Below are 22,378 nucleotides of genomic sequence, written 5' to 3'. Positions count from 1 at the left end.
GACAGATTCGAAATTCAAATGTAATATTTTTTTATAATTAAGTGTAACAGTATTTATGGCCAGACTAAGTATTTATAGGATATTACCACTTGAAACAAAATTTTAGCTCATTGACTAGGTTACGACTTATTTATAAGATATTTGTTAAAAAAATCATTTGCACGAAATACCTACTACCTTCGCATTATTTTGTTTTAAAGTATTGTATATATATATTACTAGCTTTTCGCCCGCGGCTTCGCCCGCGTATAATTCGCTTATATCGCGCGACATGGTAAGGAGTATTTTCTTCGTATTAAAAAGTATGTTCTGTTCTTTCCCACGTTTAGCTCCATCTTCATACCAAGTTTCATCAAAATCGGTTTGACAATAACGAACTTTCATACAAACTTTCATCCCCTCTTTCAACCCTTTCTACCCCTTTTTCGCGATAAAAAGTATCCTATGTCCTTTCCCAAGTTCAGTTCTATCTTCATATCAAATTTTGTCAAAATCGGTTCAGTGGTTTTGGCGTGAAAGCGTAACAGACAGACAGACAGACAGAGTTACTTTCGCATTTATAATATTAGTAGGGATTGTTTATGAAGGGATACTCAACCAATAAAAATGTCTTGGTTTTTTTTGTGACGGAAGGCGTGTGTCATTTTATCGTAATACCTATTAAAATTTTAAAACAGTAAGTTAAATGTCATTAAATAACCCTTTCTCTCAATGAAGACATCATAGCATTAAATTATTTTACTAACATTCACCTCTATATAACTTTGATACGCTACCAAAATCTAAGTCAATATTCTCTGCTGTTTCAGTAAACGTACACCTTGACTTATAAAATAATAAAGCAATAAAACAGCGCAATAAAAGGCAACGTTTCTTAAATCCTTTATTATTTACAAACACATTTCGCGCGAACGTTATCGTGTACGCTGTAACCAATTGCTACAACTCGTAATGACTCCAATAGGATAATTCACTAGTTGGATAACGTACGTTCTGTATCGAAGAATCGTGTATCGCTTGTTGTTTGCATGTTTTATTTCATCGGTACTCTAAGATAACTGCCGGTTTAGCAATGGCGATTTATATTTAAGGATATTACGTGTATAGTTTTGTATCAAATTTTCCGTTAACATGGAAATTTTCACAATGATCATGTTAATCTTTTTACGCTGAAACAAACGAGTAGCGTTGTCTACTGACCTAATAACGTTTACAATATAAATTTTTGGTAACAGAATTACCGGTTATCAGGAGTTTTTGTAAACATAATATGTTTACCGAACTTTTTAACTAATTCTCTTGTCTTTATTGTGATAGTCTTGGTTTGTGTGTCTGCGTGATATGTTCTGATCAACCTATAATTTCCTATTCTAAGTATACTATACACTAACCGTTCTGAACATAGTAGGAACATCGAAATAATCCTGCGGTGAGTCCACGGCAATCGCGAACGGAGCGGCGATGACATTTCTCAGCGTTCGCAACGCCGCCAAAGACAGGGTGGCGGCCGCAGTCGTGGACATGAGAGTCCTGGCGCTGTCCCCCGTGCACTCATTCAGCAGGTTCCACACCCCCCGCCAAGCGCCGACACACGCCACCCCGGCCACACACGTATACAACCTCGAGAGCACGTAATACGTCAGCCTCCCCTTATCAGGATTCAAATGCTTACTCATTTGCGTTTGGAACACGGAAAACAACAAGCTACAGCACAGCCCGAACATAGCGCACGACGCGGCGCTGCTCACTTGGTCCTCGGTCAACACGTAAAGGTCCATGAGCGACCATGTCGATTTCCAGTAAGTCACGACCGCCGGACCTACTACTATGCTAGCGAAGAGTTCGTCGGCGAACTCCAGTAGCGCGGTGTGCGCCCGAGATCCACTCGCGAGTGTGTCGGCGAGCCCCGCCGTGCTTCCACGCATGTTGCTGAACGAGTGCGCCCAGCCACGAGTCCCGAACGACTACAGATTGCTTGTATATAATTGTATTATCATTGCGTCCCTCGCTGTGACGTATGTTTGCTAGGATCTCTCCCGCACGTCTCCGAGCGACTTTCCCTTCTCTTGTTGATATAGCACTTAGCGATAACGTCTGTTTGAATAGCTTTTTATTGCACCCTTTCTGTTTTCGTAGGCGCTGCTGTAGCGGTTCGAACTGGGTGTTATCACTCGTCACGTGACGCTCGTAGTAGGCGCGTGGATTTGTAACGTTTGACGTTTAGATTAAAGCTCTATCTAAATATTAAGGTGTGGAAATTTCCATAGTTTTCTCAATAAATACTACAGTAATGTTTGCTTATATGCCGTAGTTAATGTAATATTGCTCTCTATTATAATGCGTAGATTGTGCGTACCAACTATTTTTTTCAGGTTTGTAGCGTATTGTATCGATGTAGTTATGTAAATAGTACCCAGTACGTCAATAAAATTATTTCACATTAAAAAATTTTTATGATTTAAATTAATTCAGATGATTTCAAAATTCTAACATTAGAAACTTAAAATAACAAACACAATACTTTTGATACTTATAAAAATATTGCCATAACAATTAACTTTATTTAATCTGACCAACAACACTTTATAAAACAAACAGGTCTGATTTTTACATGGAATCTTTTTCCATAAGAACTTTAACTAACACGTGCCAAATTACCGTCCAAAAGCTAGAAGCCTACTGCGGTTGCCACACAGTAATTAAATTATCGTAAACTCTTCCAATCATATCAAATCATTAAATATTAGACTTAGGAATGAGGAAGGCAGCGTTCTATCAGCTTATAAAAGATCAAATCCAATTTACATGCGGTGAGTATCTCTTTATAGTCTTGATAAAGGCCGACTAAAATAGAATCAACTACGTCCAATTGACACTGGTTTTAACGCTAGCAGGTTTTTCTTTTGTAGTCAGCTCATAAATCATCATCAGGCTTATGACTGCTGACTAGCTTGTTTGCCCGGAGCGTTGATATTATCGTATGGAGAAAATTTTCATAAAGGTCATATTGGATTGCAATAGCAAAGGGTCTACAGTACAAGTATTTCATCATAATTCTTTAATTATACTTAACAAAATAACAGTCAATAAATTAATTGCGATAACATAAAAAATCTTAACTTTATACTTACGCACTTCATATAACAAATATTCTACTTTCATTATACTATGATTAATAAAGTAACTCTTTTTGTGCAATTTATAAATTAGTAATACACCACTAATTGAGAACGTTCGTCGTTTTATGAAACGTTATAAAAGGAGGAACATCGAAAACAATATTATTTTATTTAAAGTTTTCTACATAAATAATATGCTCTAAAAAAATATATAAGAATTTCTTACTAGATTCTACATGTACATTTAAATTTTACTTTATTTTTATTAATTATACGTTCAAATCGCACTCGATTTTCCCCTTGACATATGACCTCACTTGCATCTAGTATTTGCCCTTAATCTGATGTCAATGTTTTCACTATATAAACCTACATACATTTGTTCCGATAACACACAGGTCATGGTTAAGAATTAACTTTTTAGAACATTTAGTAAACCTAAGTAATATTTTTTTCGCTCCCCTTAAATAAATGCAATAAAGAATAACTAAAAATAAAAATAAAATAAAGGTTCTTTGCATGCGTGCGGTGGATCCATATGCAACTATATCTTTTCGATTTTTGTATTCAAACCATTCTGTGGACACCGCAATTATTTGAATTTATCCCATATTCGCAAATTTATCGCTTATTAAAACACTATTTTATACCATTTCTAAAACTTCCAAGTCTCCACACACAATTGTTTTAATAGAATTTACTTACCATTCTAAATCGAGTATTGAACATGTAAGTAGCTTCCTTTCCATCAGTCACCAGGAAATAAGGAGGGGCCAGTATATTCCGTGAGGAGCGGAGGAATGTCATCATTATATAGAAGGTTATTACGTAGGCCGCTATTACTATGAGTCTGAAACAAATAAAATAAAATAAATTATAAAAAACATTAACGTAAAATTAAGCAAGACTATGGGTACACACATCGAAAATAAAACATTTAATAACTTAAGTTTTGATCATCTGCTAGTTGAAAGATCTAGTTTGTTATTTCGTCGTTATCGTGTTTTGGTTTATAAACAACATGACATAATTTAACCAAATGTTTTTGCTATATCAGAGCGAACCCCCGGTCAACATAATCCATAATCTTTTATTAAAACGTTATTTTTAAGGGGTAAGGGATAAGGAAAGGATTGACGGCGGATGTAAAGGAATAGGAAATATTATGCTACAATATGTAATCCTCACTAACCAAATAAAATCTTATTGTACCTAAGAGGAAGGTGTACCCCAAGATACAGGCTGTCTCAGTTTGGGAACCAATATCCTATATTTCTTATATTGAATACACCATATATTATTAAAAGATAAGGAAAAGTTCAAGAAAGGTTCCTCCAGTAGTCACACAAAGCACAGTAGCATTCGAATGCTACTATTTCACGCCGATCTTCGGTGGGGACGTGGTACCTTTCCCGGTGCGAGCTGGCCCAGTGCCGAAGTGTGCTTGACTCCCACATTGAGATATATGTACCTTCAAACACTAAATTTTTTTTAAAAATGTTTCGATTGTAATTATGTCATATCAAAAATCTGATATCTTCGTGAACTAACATGCTAACCTACTCAGAAAATATCGTCACACCTGCATCACTTAATATCTATAACATTATTCTAAACATCAAGGTTTTATTACGATCATCATCAACTTAAAATCAAAACGACTTAATTACTCCCTAAACTAGCTAGTTGGATGTCTCTAGTGAGTCTCTCACCTAAGAGGATCATCAGAATCTGGCGCAACCGCATCAACAAAGCTATCAATCAAGCCCCAGCCACCCCTCCAGTGCATGATGCAGGAGAGAATGAATATATATGTGTAGCAGCAAGTCAGCACGCGCTCTCTCAGCCAACGCCCCGCTCCGCCTTCGCTCCACGCGTTCGCGGAGCGGGCGAATAACCGAGTTCTATAAAGAATAATTAATTATTATTTCATTATATTAGTTATAGTTTATTAGTTCATTTGAATGAACGATTAATATGTTAAAAAATATACTAAGCGTATAGGAAAATTGTTTATTGTTGATAGTTATGATGTTAATAGGTATTTAAAAGCGAGACCGGAGATTTTCAGAAGGATTAAAATATCGCCTATATATTTTCCCTTTTAAAGGTTCTGTACCCAAAGGTTTAAATGGGACCCTATTATGAATACTTTGTTATACATCCGTCTTTCTGTCTGTCCGCCTGTATCTACTGATCTGTGATAGACAGTTGAAATTTTTTACCGACTGTGCATATTTATTGCCGCGGCAACAAAGCGAAAAAACCGTGAATGTATAGCTTATTGGTAGGAAAAATACATCGTCGCGAGTACAACTCGCACTTGACTGATTTTATTAAATATCCATCTCTAAAAGTAGTACACGAAGGTAAGTAGCATCTATGTTATTGGATAAAGTAGATTTTTTAATAGGCTAGGCTAATTGAAGGATTAATGTCAATTAATTTATAATCAAAAATTTAATATTTGCGCACCCAAACTGTGAGTTTTTATTGGCATATAATATCGTTATTATTTTTATTGACATATAAATGCAAAAGTTTGTAAGAACCTGTGTGTGTTTGTTGCTCTTTCACGCAAAAACTACTGAACCGATTGCAATGAAATTTGGTACGTAGACAACTGGACAACTGGAATAACATATAAGCAACTTTTTATCCCGATATTCCTACGGGATACAGACTTACGCGGGTGATACCGCGGGGCGCAGCTAGTAACTCATAATATACTCACTTAGCAACAGACAAACAGGTATGTATGAGCATCCCCAGTATGTATATCCGGGCGTAGGGAAACATACGCGGATGTAGTTCCATCACTCCCCACGTGCCTCGCCACACGCCCACCACCAAAGGGGTTACCACGACACTCGCGAATATTGCGTCGCCTGAAATGTCGAAGATAAACATAAATAAGCTTTGTAAATGTGTGTATTTTGAGTATAAATGCATTTTTGGAGCAAATCTATATATATAAATGTAATGGCGAAAGACTTGTTTATAAATAAATTTAGCACCATCAAACTCAAATTAAAATCATCCTACTAATCCTACTAGTCCTACTAATATTATAAATGCGAAAGTTTGTAAGGATGTGTGTGTGTGTTTGTTGCTCTTTCACGCAAAACCTACTGAACCGATTGCAATGAAATTTGGTACGTAGATAGCTGGACAACTGGAATAACATATAGGCAACTTTTTATTCCGATATTCCTACGAGATAGGGACTTACGTGGGTGAAACCGTGGGACGCAGCTAGTATTATAAATGGGAAAGTTTATAAGGATGTGTATGTATTTGTTGCTCTTTCACACAAAAACTACTGAACCGATTGCAATGAAATTTGGTACGTAGACAACTGGACAACTGGAATAACATATAGGCAAATTTTTATTCCAATATTCCTACGGGATAGGGACTTACGTGGGTGAAACCGTGGGTCGCAGCTAGTATTATAAATGCGAAAGTTTGTAAGGATGTGTGTGTGTTCGTTGCTCTTTCACACAAAAACTACTGAACCGATTGCAATGAAATTTGGTACGTAGACAACTGGACAACTGGAATAACATATAGGAAATTTTTTATTCCGATATTGCTACGGGATAGGGACTTACGTGGGTGAAACCGCGGGTCGCAGCTAGTATTATAAATGCGAAAGTTTGTAAGGATGTCTGAGTGTTCGTTGCTCTTTCACGCAAAATCTACTGAACCGATTGCAATGAAAATTGGTACGTAGACGACTGGACAACTGGAATAACATATAGGCAACTTTTTATCCCGATATTCCTTCGGGATACGGACTTACGCGGGTGAAACCGCGGGGCGCAGCTAGTACTTTATAATATTTTTCTAGTATTAGTCTTGCCATAATTATTGTAACAATGAAAATTTTTTAATTATTATGTAAAATATATTTTACTGCAATAATTTGTGTTTATTAACACAGTATTTTTAATATACATAACGATGGGATATAAAAGTCAAATAGGTATATTTGGCCTCCATACCTACTTTGTTTCTAGCTATCTGCTTATCCATTGCGCCATCCCAAATCAATTTAATATATTAATTATAGATATAACAAAAATATTTAACATTGATTAACCACAATGAGTAACTAAAGGTTAAAAAAACGGATTCCAAATTAAAATTTAATATTATGTATTTTTTTGTATCGATTATTTGTGGTACTTTTTAAACAGTAATTATTGACATTATTATTTATGATATGAGTAATTAATTTTATTTATAAGTTTTATTTTACAATGAATGAGTCACTTGTTTCTTCTTCCATCAATTTAAAAATTTGTAAGCCCGGTCGTTGAAATACATGTGGCCTTTATTATATTTTAGTTTAATTCGGCTTATGCGAAATCCGGTTAATATTATTTAAATTAAAAAAAAAATACCTGCTCCATATCCAACTTCCTTGCAAGTGCAAGAAACAGGCGTCTCGGTTACTTCATCTTTCTCGCAGTGCCGTTCATTTTTGTCAACCTTATCCACATTAATTGCTTTTTCAATGCGAATTGGTGTTTCTTGGGGCAGTAGATTCTCCGTGCCATTGGGCGGCATCTGTAACACAGTATTGTAGGTCTACGTTAAAATTGTTAGTTAGTTAAATAATTCATTTTTTTTCAATACAATTTTACGTTTTGTAATGTTCCCATTTCGTAATTTGTAATTATTGTATTGTATTCATATCTAAATACAAAAACGGTTGATTTAAACCACACTTGATACTGAAAACTAAACTAGTTTTGAAGCGACTAATGTCAGAAGACCATTCTTAATTATTCAGCCACAATGTGGTAATAACGTAGGTTAATAACGATGTGATAAATATTATATAGCTATACCTTAAAGCTATTAACTTAATCGCTTTATCTAGTGTGTTTTATTTAAGCTTTTGTATGCTACACAACGTCTATATTGTACGAGAGAAATATATTGCTACGGATTATAGATACTAGGTATCCGTCCGCGGCTTCGCCCGCTTCGTCAAAGTCATATACAGTCCCGTTATACATGGCATGTCCCCGTGGCATTGATGAGGCTCTTAACTATTTATGTTCCAAATTTCATCTAGGTTCAGCGGCTTCGATGCGATGAAGAGACAGATAGACATACAAAGGTATATTAATACTATTCTATCCTACTAATACAATAAATGCGAAAGTTTGTAAGGATGTGTGTATGTTTGTTACTCTTTTACGCAAAAACTACTGAACTGAATGCAATAAAATTTAGTACGTAGATAGCTGGACAACTGGAATAACACATAGGCAACTTTTTATCCCGATATTATATACACTAATATTATAAAGAGGAAAACTTTGTTTGTTTGTTTGTTTGGTTGTAACGAATAGGCTCAAAAACTACTGGACCGATTTTAAAAATTCTTTCACCATTCGAAAGCTACATTATCCACGAGTAACATAGACTATATATGTACCACGGGCGAACAGCTAGTATATATATATATATATATGTAAACTAGCTATCTACGCACTATATGTTATCTACGTACCAAATTTCATTGTAATCGGTTCAGTTTTTTTTGCATGAAAGAGTAACAAACATACACATACACCCATCCTCACAAACTTTCGCATTTATAAAACTCGTATTAGTTCTATACGATAGCAAAAAAGAAACATAAATAGAAACAATGATAATAGTATAAACGACGGTCTTATCACTTTGCTGTGATCTCTAGCAGGCGACCACAGGGAGAAAGATAAAACGATAAGCGTAAATTTTTTATAGTTAACCACACCAGTAGATTTAAAAAATTAATATTGACTATTTCAGTTCGATGCTTCAAGGGGCTAACACTTATGGATTGAGTCATTCTCTAGGGGGTTTATTATTTTGTAATGTACAATACATTTGGAAGGATCAAGTCTATAATTTTCTTATCGTGCATCGTCAAATTAGCTTCTTCGTTTTATATCGAGTGCATTACCTATTATTATTACCAGTTTATTTTCTTCTATATTTCCTTATACGATACATTAGGAAATACACAGCAAGCTTTGGAAATTGAAACTATTTTTAATTCGCTAAAGCTACAGTTGTACGTATATAGTAGTATGTTTAAAGTTACAAAATGCATGTTTGTACACGAGACATTATTGACAGTTAAACCTTAGTTAAATAAACAAAAGTGTGAGCAGTAAAATAACCAATTGAGCCAAAGTTACCAGTGGTCAGCTAACAAATCGGAATTAGTTTATTTATACTATTAGCTCATTTTAGGCAGATCTATAACAAAATGAGGCATAGGGAGCAGCCGAAGCGAGTGGTTTTACAAATATCAATAATTTTTAATCATAGTTCAACACTATGTAAATCATCACTACATAGATTAAAACAAAGTCGCTTTCTCTGGATCTATGTATGCTTAATAATAAATAATCTTTAAAACTACCCAACGGATTTTGATGGGGTTTTTGTTAATAAATAGAGTGATTCAAGAGGAACGTTTATATGTATAATAGCATCTATTAAACTACTCCGAATTAACGGATGCGAAACCGCGGGCAAAAGCTAGTGATGTATATGCCCCTTTGTTTAAAACGATGTACATTGTATGCCTTTATAAGTGTTATGTAATATCCATAGCACGTGTTATCGTTATCAGTGGTTGTTGTCTTTTCCTAGCTAAGAAGATGCGTTTTTAATTACATGGCTTACTCGCTAATGATTTGTTTTAATCGTTTAATTAAGCCATATCTAAACGATTTACGTAGTTAAAGCGTAGCGCGCTCGATGAGATGTTTCTAGAAGTCAAGGATGGGTAGTTCTTTGAACTCAAATTACAAATTAACAAAAAATATATTAATACCAAGATAAGAAGACATTCCCTAACATATTAGATTTCCTATTCCCGTAATAAGATTTCCTTCTAGCGCCATTTAATTTGAAATTATATACTGAACTTTAAATACGGAACGTTGGCGGGTACAGAGAACTGCATCTGTATTATATATGTTTGACATCTGGATGTTATTATCTGTCAGTTAAAATCATATAAATAGGTTATAGCTATTTATCAGCAACTGCCAAAACTGGTGAATGCAGAAGTGAACAGGAATATTCATACACACAGGTACATAGTTACATTTTTAATATACATTCAGATACTTTTTTTTGTCACCTATGCCACCTTATATCGACGTTATATAATTCAAAGAAATAGTATTACAAAGTCAAATTAGAGTTAAGTAGCAAAAAATCTCATGACATTATTGTATAGTCAACGATCTTGATAAGTGTGCAAGTTTAAATTAAATAATATGTTCTTTTAAAGGGGATAATCAAAGTCTAGTCGAGTACGTTACATAGAAACATACAGTAAAAGCTAATAAAAGCGTATTATAAACCAACGCATATTAACTATTTGTAAGGTCGTCCCTTTAAACCCTAAACAGCCACAATCCAGCCATCAATATAGTTGATAACAGTTATTGTTTAAAACATAAAGTAATAATAACGTAAACATTATATTAAATATACCAGTACGTAAAATTCCAGTCCATCTATATTAATAACTCAATAGTTTTTGTTTAAACATATTTGTATACAAACCACAAACAACACGTTATGATATGGTGACCGAACGCAAACTACACATTTTACTCTAGCCTCTTGTTTTCTGTCGCCTGTATTGTCCCGCCATACTTGAAATCTATGCATTGAAGATGTTTTGATTAACATTTTGGTTGATACTCTAAATAATTCTGGGAGTGGAGTTGTATATGGTTCCACCATGCCACAGAAGATGGGCGTGAAATAGTAGCATGCAGTGGGGGAGCCTGTATCCTTCTCTGACACTTCCCCGTACTTTCCTTTATTCCTCTTTTCAATGCCTTGTTTAAAATCGGCAATTCATTTGTAGAGGCGTAAGGTCCACAAACGTCTTGGACTGTGGTAGGCCTTACCATCAAGCGAGCCACCAACTCCATTGACGATGATATAAAATAAAGGTTCATTATAAAATTTAAGTTATATTTTTGTCATAATTATTTAATATTGGTCAATTGATTATTTATTTATTTAACTTATCACCTCATTTCCGACTTCAGCTTTAAACCAACGAATATACCTAACAATAAGAATTCATCTTTTGCGTTTCGAAATATTGCCGTCAAAAACAATTTTAAGTTTACATGTACTTACTTGCATTAATTTTTGATAAAATTTACTTCAATCCAAAGAAACGCAATAGTTTTAACATAGTAAATAAAATGGTTATAATTCAATGATAATTCCAAACTATATTATTATAATGTTATACGCGGTTAATGCATATTTTAAAAACTAGAAAACTGGTATAGCGTACCTACGTCCCACGTAGATTATAAATTATTATTCATAATCACAATATAAACACATACAATAGATAAATCATAATCATAAGTTTTAATCTTGTTTACAAAATATGTAGAAAATTATATGCGTTTCCACCATTATTTTAACCGCAACACAAAACGAGTAATTCATAGTCGAAAGGGATTAAATTATTTGGTACTAGTGGTCTGCTTCGGTTTCGTCCGTGATTTAGACTCACTCAGGGCACAGAATAATAAGTACATGATCATGCATGTCCAACAGAGAAGGACTTTTTGAAAACGGACGAGAAGATTCTGAAACAAAACTATTTAATTTATACCCGTCTAGAACGTTCGAGCATTTTCGATCATGTTCGAGCGCCAAAAAATGTCAACCAACCTTTGTTTGGTATCACACAGATACTTGACGTAGCGCTACATTTGGTACACATGTGTGCGTAATTCACGCACACGTGCATTTCAAGTCTTACCGGTTTGTTTTGTGCAACGTTCTATCTAGACAAATATTTATTTTTTATTATTATAAGACAAACAGACTAAGAATCTTTGATTAATATAAATAATAATCAAAGATTCTTAGTCTGTGCTGTTAAGCATAGTTTAGTGACGACAGAGGGTTGGCGGATGCGTTGCAAGGGTGGTAGTAGCAAGTGACTGAAATATTTGCATCGCACTATTTACAGTCTTCATCAATAATAAATAATAAATCTTTATTTATTAGGTTTTACATTATTGTAACAGTGGATTGTGGCTCAATAATAGATATAAGAATCTATTTTATTGTTCATAACTATGATAATATGAAAAAAGAGGTAAATTTGTAAATTTGTGCGCCTATGATATTGTTTGAGGATCTATTGTACTTATTTTAAAAAATATTTTACCATTATAAGTCATGTTATATATGCTAACGTCATAGGTGGTCATAGGCCAATTTTTTTAGACCGGGTCAATCCGGGCGAAGTGAGGACCAGCGGCTAGTAACATAAACTTAAAACTGCTTTATCAAGGCGATGAGGGCGACAAGAAATAATTTGCATAAAAATATTATAATATATTATAAATTATATTATATTCATAATCTGAAAATATTCTACTAGCTAACGTGGTATATTTATATCAATTTTCTTTTTCGTGTCAATGTCGGCAATGGAGCTGGTGGAGCGCGTGATGGTAAGCGCTACCACCCCCCATGACCATTTGGAGAGGCGTAAGGTCCATTGCAGACCTTAGGCCTCTACAAATGGATTACAGAATATTAATTCGAAAGGTATTTAGAAAGGATCGACGAGAAGAATAAAGGGAAGTATTGGGAAGGGTGAAGAAAATGATATGGGCTTCCAGCTCCTCCAATCACCGAACGAAACACAGCAGTATGCTATTTCACGCCGGTTTTTTGTGGGAGTGTGGTACTTCCCCGATGCCAGCTGGCCCAATTCGTGTCGAAGCGTGCTCGACTGCCACATACCAAATAAAATTAAATTTAAATATTAATAAATTCATAACAACATTTAACCTTTTATAGACTATATTGCCAAACATGAATATATGAATATAATTTCGTTGTTAACATTTAAATCGACTCGAAGGCTGCATTTAACTAATACTTACATAGGTAGGTACTACATTTGTGTAGCATTATTTGTATTACTTTTTTAGTGTTGTATTATATGTGGTTAGTATGATAAAATTTGATTTCGCATTGCAATTGCCAAAAAAAATATAATCAATTTTGCCAAAAGTATCTGAGAAGAAAACTCTAATATTACCCGCAGGCAGGCGGAAATCGAAGTCACAGGGATCATAGAAACAGCCCTGCAGCGCAGTCATATATTGAAATCTATTACACAGATAATATAATACTACACTAGCTGTCGTGAACATAATATGTATATAAAAAGAAAAAAATAAATATTTCAGTGGGGCATTCTTGATTTTTGATAACATTTTTGAATAGCACTTAAGTTAAATCTGCGCTAATTTCTTTTTGATTCGTCTATATTACTAAAATAATGTTGAATTTTTATTCCGTATTTGCGCAATCTATTAATTAATTTATCGAGCCCTTCCTGTCTTCTAATGTTGCACGATTGACCAACGACTATCATTATTATTTATTACTAAGTAAGACTGTATTATTACTATTATTTTCCTTTTCGTGACCGATTCTTATGACCGAGACTTTGTTATATATTTTTATGTAATGTTATTGAGCAATCGCTGTTATTACATCATTAGTACATCAAAGATGTATGAAATGAAATAAATAAATAAATTAGTCCATGTGTATGTTCCCACTGCAAGGACACTTGCCTCCTATAAAAGTACAGGCCAAAATCCGCAATGCCGGCCAAGTGCGGGTTGTCAGATGTCACATCACTTTTACACACGTCATCTTTATTTTCATAAAATAATATATAAGGTTATGTTTCTATCCAAATTTGGTTATTTTTTTTATTTTATTTAAACCAATTTTGCGTAACTGCCAAATTATTATTATTTAATTTTAGATATTCTAATAATTCGACATTATTTCTTTATTTATGTCACGCTAAGACAGTGCCATTCATTTGATGTATAAAGGATAAATTATGTTGTAAATTGTTATTTGATTATTAATTAGTGATCTTATCGACTAGTTGAAATAAATTACGTTGTTTCGTCGCAAGTTATATAAGAACTATAATTAATTCTATGAGGTGAATATTATTGACCTTATACGAATGAAAAATAGGTAAAATAATAGGATTTATCATGATAAACCCAGGTACAGCTGGGAGTAAAAATTATGGCAAGTTGAAAATTTTCATTAAAATAAATTATATTTTTCATTAAAGTAAAAATTGTTTAATATCAAATTCTTAAAGTCCCTCGTTTGTTTTTTCAAAATTTTCCCAAGAAATGCATTTTTAAAATAAATAATAAATAAAAAAAATGTCCACAATATTAAAATACATACACGTTACGTGTTATATAAACCAATCTTAGGAAGTAAGAACCCCAAAATAACACTATTATAAGCTCGACCTTGCTTTGAAAATTAGGGTTTCAAAGACAATGTCTACGATTACGAATGAACTATAAAATCACGTTTAAAGTAATATTATATTTATTACAAAAAAGCTTTTTAGTGGGGAAAAATTAAACTTAAGCCTTAAAAATTAGAAATATAAAGCGTAAATTTTCAATCTACGCTTCATATTTTTTCTTTTAAAATTACTGAACACAATTTACATACCAGGAATTTCAAAAAGCTGCAGATAAAAAATCCAAGTCAACTCTGGCCTGGATAATTAAAAAATTAAAAATGTCACTCGAATTGTTTTGCGCGGGAAAATGTTTGCGTCGTCAAAAAACGGACACGTTGTGTTTAGACGCTAAACCTTCGTGTTACTAAAGGACGATCGATTCATGGTCACTATAAATAAAGTTCATATTTTGCTTCTTGCCACTACGTAACTACTAACATTCATTACCTTTCACGGAAAATATAGTTACGTTTTCATTGATGGTTATCTTGCGAAAATAATACGTTCCATTGATTCTTTAATGGTCTTTTTTTATTATATATTTGGTATGGAACTTTTTTGTAAAATTACGTTTTTATTTACCCTAATTTCAATTAAGTTTTTATTAATAAAATTTTATACAAAGTACATTTTCTTGTTTAACGTACCGAGGTCGAATTTTGTAAAAAAGCAGTTATAGTGAAGTTGTGTACATTGATTCTATTATTATTTGTTTATATGAAAATACAGTCCAAAGAATTAGATACTCCGTGATATAATATAAATAGTATCATTGCATCATTTGAACTTTTAAACCCTTTTTTTTAATATCGTATTACCAATACACAATCAAATTATAAATATTCCTCATAAACCTTATACCTACCCTTTAGACCCTCCACGCGCACAAACCGATTTTCGATCCTTGGCCCACCGGTTTTGCACCAAAATGCATGAGCATGAATACAATATCTTAATACAATTTTAGTCTGTTAATTAATATGAAAATTATTGTTTAATTAATAATTCATGCTTACAACACTATTATTTTGAAAGAAAGAAAGAAAGAAAGAAAGATACATTTATTTGTCAGGGACAGCACAACACACCAATGATAGAAATTATACAAATAAAGAAATAGATACAATTACACAACATAAATATAGAATTACACAAACGAAAAATACCAGCATCAGAAATGAGGAGTGTGTCATAATGACCCCGACAAAAAGGAGACAACTCAGCCTATGCTGCAATGTTGAGAACATTGACAGCGCTGTTTTTCAGTGTCCCCTTTATGAGTTAAGGTTTCGAGTGGCGACGCAATGGGTAACAGAAAAAAAATGCAGTTGGGTTTTAAAAATGCAGCTCAAAATCCGATATAAAGTGGATAACATTATTTTCAAAACGCAAGTCCCAAAGCATAATTCATGCATTATTTATAAAATGAAAATCAAAAGACGTAGATAAGAACACCACATATACCACACTTGGCGAAATAATCATTCGTGGAATCACCACGCTATGTCGAAAATCTTAAACCAACATTAATTAAAATGGTTATTTAATAAAAGTCATTACTATAAATAACTAATATACATCGTAAACGGATGAGAAGGAAAAATTCTATGCTTCACCGCAAATATTCACAAAATGCAACTCCTCAGTATCAAGTCAAGTTCGAACCCCAACTTAAAAGACCTCTCCTAGTTCATCTACACTAATATTATAAAGAGGAAAATTCTTTTACCATTAGAAAGCTTCATCTTCACTGAGTGACATAGGCTTTATAATATGTACATTGGAAGCCGGGGCGAACAGCTACGCTATAATACAGTATGCCATAATTACGACAATCAGTTGTAAATTGTATTGATTTACAAAAAAAAAACTCATACTGCGAATTGCGTATTGTCTAAATGTAAAGGAATATATTAATATTTGTTAAGATCGTTTCGCATGGAAACCAGCTACTTGAATCAGTGTTGCAATATTGAAAATATGATAATTTTCGTCCACTAGCTGTTGCTATTTGCACATTATTACGTCTTGTTATTTATGCACGATTAACGAAGTCTAAAATACAAAAATTCTACACCCAAACATATTTTTTTATCACGACGACCGGTAGTCTAAACAAGTTTTTAAAACCACTGTCTACTGTTTTTACATAAATAAAACTGATTGTTTTGAATAAATATTAATAATTTATTGTATCTTCTTGTGTTAGATTTAGAAATTTAAGACGGTCATCGCTTTAGAAATCCGTTTAATGTCTTTTTTATTAAATGGGGAAACCTTCGTCCCTAGGATTCACTAAAGTTGGGAAAAATAATTGTTTTTAACAATTAACTGAACTGCCTTCAAATTGTCAAAACTGGATTAAATTTAAATTGTACATAGCAGGCACCAGGTAACAAATAAAAAAGAATAATACAAAACAAAGTCGCTCTCTCTGTCCCAAGTCCCTATGAATACTTAAATCTTTAAAACTACGCAACGGATTTTGATGGGTTTTCATTTAATAGACAGAGTGATTCAAGAATAAGGTTTATATGTAAAATAACATGAATTAAACTACTCCAAATTTAACGTGTGCAAAAGCTGGTGAACTTATAAACAAAAAATACTGTCGGCTCAATGCTTCGAGGAAGGCACTGAAAATCTGACGATCTTACAACTAAGAGTTGAATTAAATGTAATTTTAATTATTAGTTATAACCAATTTCTAAGGTTTAAGGTTTGTATTAACCATTGATATTTAAATAATTAATATCGGCGATTAAGGCATGTCGTTCTAAATGCCAATTGAAAAGTGCCTGATACATTAATACTCACAATTGTGAATTTTTGGGCTGTTATATAGGATGACAGGGACGGAATTATTTGTTCCTACAGTAGAGTAAGCGAGGCAAACTGCGCGTCATCAGAATATTAATAAGTTTGGGGTTATGCGAGGCAACATTTTTTTTGTTATTTTTTACAACTTATTATATAAGCACAGATGATATAATAATAATAGTAGTTTTGAAGAAGCCCCAAACGATTCGACCTCTCTTCGTGCTTAGTTGACATTTATTGTTTTATATACTTTTATCGTTTAAATAATTGAATATATTTTATGAAATACGTTGTGGTAAAAATGAAGTTGACATCTCGTTGAAAAGATCAAATAGAGTAATGAACTTTAACTTTAAATTACAACGTTGTTTTCAAACAGAGGCGTAACTGCGTTACTCTTGCTGTCTTGAATGAATGATCTTATATACAATTTCTTAGATAATAAATCAATTCTGGTTAAACTGTCTCATAAATTGAAACTTACTGACACAAAATTTATATGTCTTATCGAATTACAAGCTTTAAATAAGCTTACAATGCTACAATATGGCTATGTTTACGTTTTAATTTTTTCTTTTAATAGACCGTAGTTTCCTTATGCAACAATTCGGTTTTAGTTGTTGAAAACTCCATTTTAATAACATAAAAATATTTCGTATCCTTTGGCGGAATAATGAGAAAAAAAAAGAATACTCATTTAAGCATAACAGATTCCAAATTCAAATTTGGCGTTATTTTATTACAGTATTTATGTACAGATTAAGTACGTACGTACGTATAGTAAACTCTAAATATGAAAGCCTATTTGTACTTGAAATGTAGGTTTTATACAAGAAGCAAAGAAGTATAACCAAGGCGAATAAAAGCAGGATTCTATAAAATAAAAGTCGTGTTTTACAATCATTGTAATAATGTTTATTGACTAGTCTTTAACAAATCGAACCACTTAACATGACAATATCACTAACACACGGCCGTGATTCCTCATGCTCACGTTTATTTAATTATAACATTATTATGCTTCCAGCAGTTATAAGTAAAATAGAAAAGAATGCATCCACAGTTTTCTTAAATGATAGCTATTTTAAAATAAATAACACGACTGCATATTTTAAACCCAGCCTGGTAATATAATACCATAAGGTCTAAATAGAGCTTATAATATAATATATATATATATATATATATATATATATATATATATATATATATATATATATATATATATATATATATATATAATACCATAAGGTACATATACCATATACCATAAGGTTAATATACATTAATCAATATGTTTATTTATATAATATCCAATATATTCAATGAATTTATCTATGTGAATATATTTGCATGTATTGTTGGTTATTGGACGATCTGTATAGATAGCTCTGTAATTTTTCAACACTGGAATTAATACTGCTTTTAGACGAGTAGCCCATCATGCTGGGTTTAAAATATTATGTCGTGTCATATGTATGTATCTGTCTAGAAGTGAGAAAATCGTATCGATGATTACATAAACATATGAAGGCATAGCGAAAATAGAAACATTACTCCCAGTTTTGTGCAGTCATGTAAAAATAATACAAAGTGTTCATTTTAATAACAAACAAATTATACAGATTTTTAAATCAATCGTCAAGGTCTTTTATATATATAACAGAAATAAATTATGATCTTGAATAGTCATTATAGGCGTTATGTGCGCATTATTTGTATATAAATACACATATATTTCTATTTATAAAGTATAGTGTGGTATTAAATTTATTGCGATAATTTTTCACTTCTTGTAATCTTAATTATAAACCTTTATTTTTTTACATTGATGTAAATCATAGGTAATCTACTTATTTTTAGTTTTAACAAAATTACGATGCTTTGTAATCTGTTAAATGCTCACGAAATTAAAAGTTTTTTAATATGTATTAATCGGTTTAAAAAATAATTAAAAGAAATGCGAAATTTGCAAACATTTATTTTCCAATTTATTTGAGTTTATTTCTCTTTGCTAATGCAGTAAGTACTTAACTTTGGACAAAGATTTAGCGTAAAATAAACAAAAAAAAAGTACTTAATTTAAACATACTATTTGTTTGTTATAAGGCTAACGATCGGCAATTTTTGAAGTTTTATTAGTATCATTCCAAGAATACATTGTTTTACATATAAAGTGAGGGCAATCGCAATTTAAATCTGATGATACACCTGAAATCTTCACAACCGTCTGTGCTAGGGTTATACTGAAATATTTAATATATTATAAAAAAGGAAAACTGCATTAATAGAATATAGAATATAATAGATATTCTGTATATAAATCGATATTCATAAATAGCTCAGTACATACATACATTTTAGCCTTCTATGAATACCAGCATTCGAAATACTTTAAAATTATTGACCTTTAATCAAATTAATACGTAGCTACGTAATCAATTTATGTAAATTACCATAGCGTCACATTATTTTCAGAAAATGTATAGTATGAGTTGTAACATATATTTGCTTATTCAATAGACTACACGAATATATTCTTATATTATAAAGAAGGCAAGCTTAAAAGTTTTCAGTTTAGAGATTGAGGAAGGCACAGATAATGCAAAGCAGGCTTAAATTATACACATATAACAATTTTATAACACGTTACAAATTAGCCAATTATTTGGTAATACACTTAACATACACGAATGTTTGAATTTTATATATAACATTTCCCGCATCAAGCATATCAAATGTAATGTGTAATATTTTGGGTCTGATATTTCGATATCCTGCTAATATACCGTAGTAAATAACACTCTTATAATCATTCAGTAAAAAAACGATTGAACTACTTTTTGTAAATTATTTATACACAAAGGTTTACAATTTACATTTAATCACACCTCTGTCGAAAACCTTGAAGGATTAGAGAAAAAAAGCTATAATACGAATTGTACAAATGGACAAAAACCTCCTTTCAATTGATTCACTAATCTCAGAACAAAAAAGTATAGACCGCGTTTTGCAAACAATTGCGACGAAAAAAGTGAGGCATTTCGCCCATGTAAGTGTAAATCGGAGTAATGAGAGGTTTATACGTATTTGCTAAGGAACAATGTGGGTAGTAGCGTTGAGCTATTAATTTCCCCATAAATTAATAATTTTGTGAAAAAGTAAAAAAAATTAATTAGTATATCATAGATAGTGTTAAGTGCAAAATTCAGGTAATTTCTCTCTCGATTCGCCCTAATCCTGTGGTCTTACCCAGCATATATTGTAGAAAAAATACACTACGTGATAAATGCGTCGTATTTTATCGTCGTATTAAAAATACCCGGATTATGCGATTGAATATTTTTCATTACTTGCAATACCAGTGTAATAGATTCGAGAATTGTTTTCCAAAAATGTATTATTGTGGTGAATAAATAAATACAATGACAATAACTCATTCGTGAAAATTAATGCATCATGACAGCAGTTAAATAAGACGGTATTTCATAATGAAAGTTTTTTTTAATAAAAAATGCGTCATTCTTCAACACTTGGACACAGCCTAGCATAGTGTTATGTTATCTGTGCTGCAGTTGACCAACCAGCGACCGGGTTTTATGAACGATTTGGCTTCCTATTAGACACGTCAGTTTTAGGTGTGGATGGATGACTAAAAAACACAAAAACAGTAAAGCTCTTTGTTTGTCGTATAACTATGTTTCTTGTTATTTCAATCACTTTTTTGCAATTTCTATTGATTCCGTAAAACATTCGAGTAAAGCGATTTTCTTACAATATATTTTTTTTTCGAACTAGGATATTTCAAGTCAATGTTCAATATTTGATACGTTCATATTTATTCACAACCTTTTAAATACGTATGGAATAAATGTTTTAAATAGCTTTATACAACAGTCATTGTGTTATTTAAATTCAAACGAAAAATATAATTAAAAGGAACAAACATATTATATCTGTAAAAGTCTTAGAATTTTATGCCCCAACTGTTTGTTAATTAACCAATGGCGTTTATTACTATTTACTTAACAGTGAATCATTTATGCTCAATGATTTATCAACCATTGTTACAGTAATATTATAGTAATGATTAAGACCAATTAGGTATACGACGTTTTACTCAAAAAATATACACACCAACACTAGGTTCCTACTCAATTTCATAAAGACATTCAATATTTTACTACTTTATTTGTAACATGAAATTTTAGAATATATCTCTATAAATATCTAGAAGTGATACGAATTAACTAGCTAGTAAAATAAAAAAATACGTTCCTGTTTTATTTCTGGGATGGAATCCCCTATTTCCTTTCTCTGGTCTCCGTGTATCTTTCTTTCTTTATACGAAAATTTTATCCAAATCGACTAAATGGTTTAGGCGTGAAGAAGAAACAGACAGACTGTAAAACCAATATAACTATCGATGTTTTTAAAAATGATTAACAAAGAACAATGGCAAGCTCCCATACAACATTTTACCTGTGATCGATTTGAAGCGTCTATCTATCAAAAAATATGAAAAATATAGAGGTTCTATTACTCAAACAAAATCTTTAAGAATTTTTATGATTGGAGGTCACAAAAAAAAGATATCACCATTTTTATATTTTGAGGTTAGGTTTTAAAAATCAACAAGATGGAGATATGCAAAAGTGTCTAAGATAAATAGTTTATTGAAATGTAAAATATTATAAAGAGGAAAGATTTTATGTTTTGTTTAAATTGAATAGGTTCCGAAACTACTGGACCGATTTGAAATTTCTTTTACCATTGAAATCATCATTACACATGGAGATAATGATCCCCGATAAACATAGGCCATCCACTACGAGATGGAGGCATTTTCATGTATCTATTTACACACTTGCTTTGCTAAAAAGCAATATACTTAATAAAACAATTGTATATATTTTTGACGATTTATTCATCTTCTCTGACAACTATATTATCCAAAAAGTCTGCTGGTGCTGATATCTAGTCCAACCTAGGTACCACACAAGTGTCATCACGTATGCACAACAACCTACAGTACGTCGCCCAACTAAACAAT

General features: G+C 32.2%; 1 protein-coding gene across 2 annotated transcripts in view; it reads right to left on the bottom strand.

The window, feature by feature from the left end:
- Window positions 1-14,852, bottom strand: part of LOC119834696 — a 31,259-nt gene extending 16,407 nt beyond the window's left edge. The window contains exons 1-5 of one of the 2 annotated variants that reach the window (XM_038359146.1): window positions 14,715-14,852; window positions 7,529-7,694; window positions 5,854-6,007; window positions 4,832-5,023; window positions 3,825-3,969 (exon numbers count right to left, since the gene is read on the bottom strand). In XM_038359146.1, coding sequence (XP_038215074.1) covers window positions 3,825-3,969; window positions 4,832-5,023; window positions 5,854-6,007; window positions 7,529-7,694 — 657 coding nt within the window. In that variant the 5' untranslated portion in view covers window positions 14,715-14,852. Of the gene's footprint in view, window positions 1-1,391; window positions 2,057-3,824; window positions 3,970-4,831; window positions 5,024-5,853; window positions 6,008-7,528; window positions 7,695-14,714 lie in introns of those variants that run through there. The other variant, XM_038359147.1, reaches the window with a different exon arrangement.
- Window positions 14,853-22,378: the final 7,526 nt, after the last annotated feature.

Source organism: Zerene cesonia, chromosome 19 (genome assembly GCF_012273895.1).
Source record: "Zerene cesonia ecotype Mississippi chromosome 19, Zerene_cesonia_1.1, whole genome shotgun sequence".
Classification (NCBI taxonomy): domain Eukaryota; kingdom Metazoa; phylum Arthropoda; class Insecta; order Lepidoptera; family Pieridae; genus Zerene; species Zerene cesonia.
The sequence above is the reverse complement of the archived record's forward strand: the minus strand, read 5'-3'. Positions and strand labels throughout refer to the sequence as shown.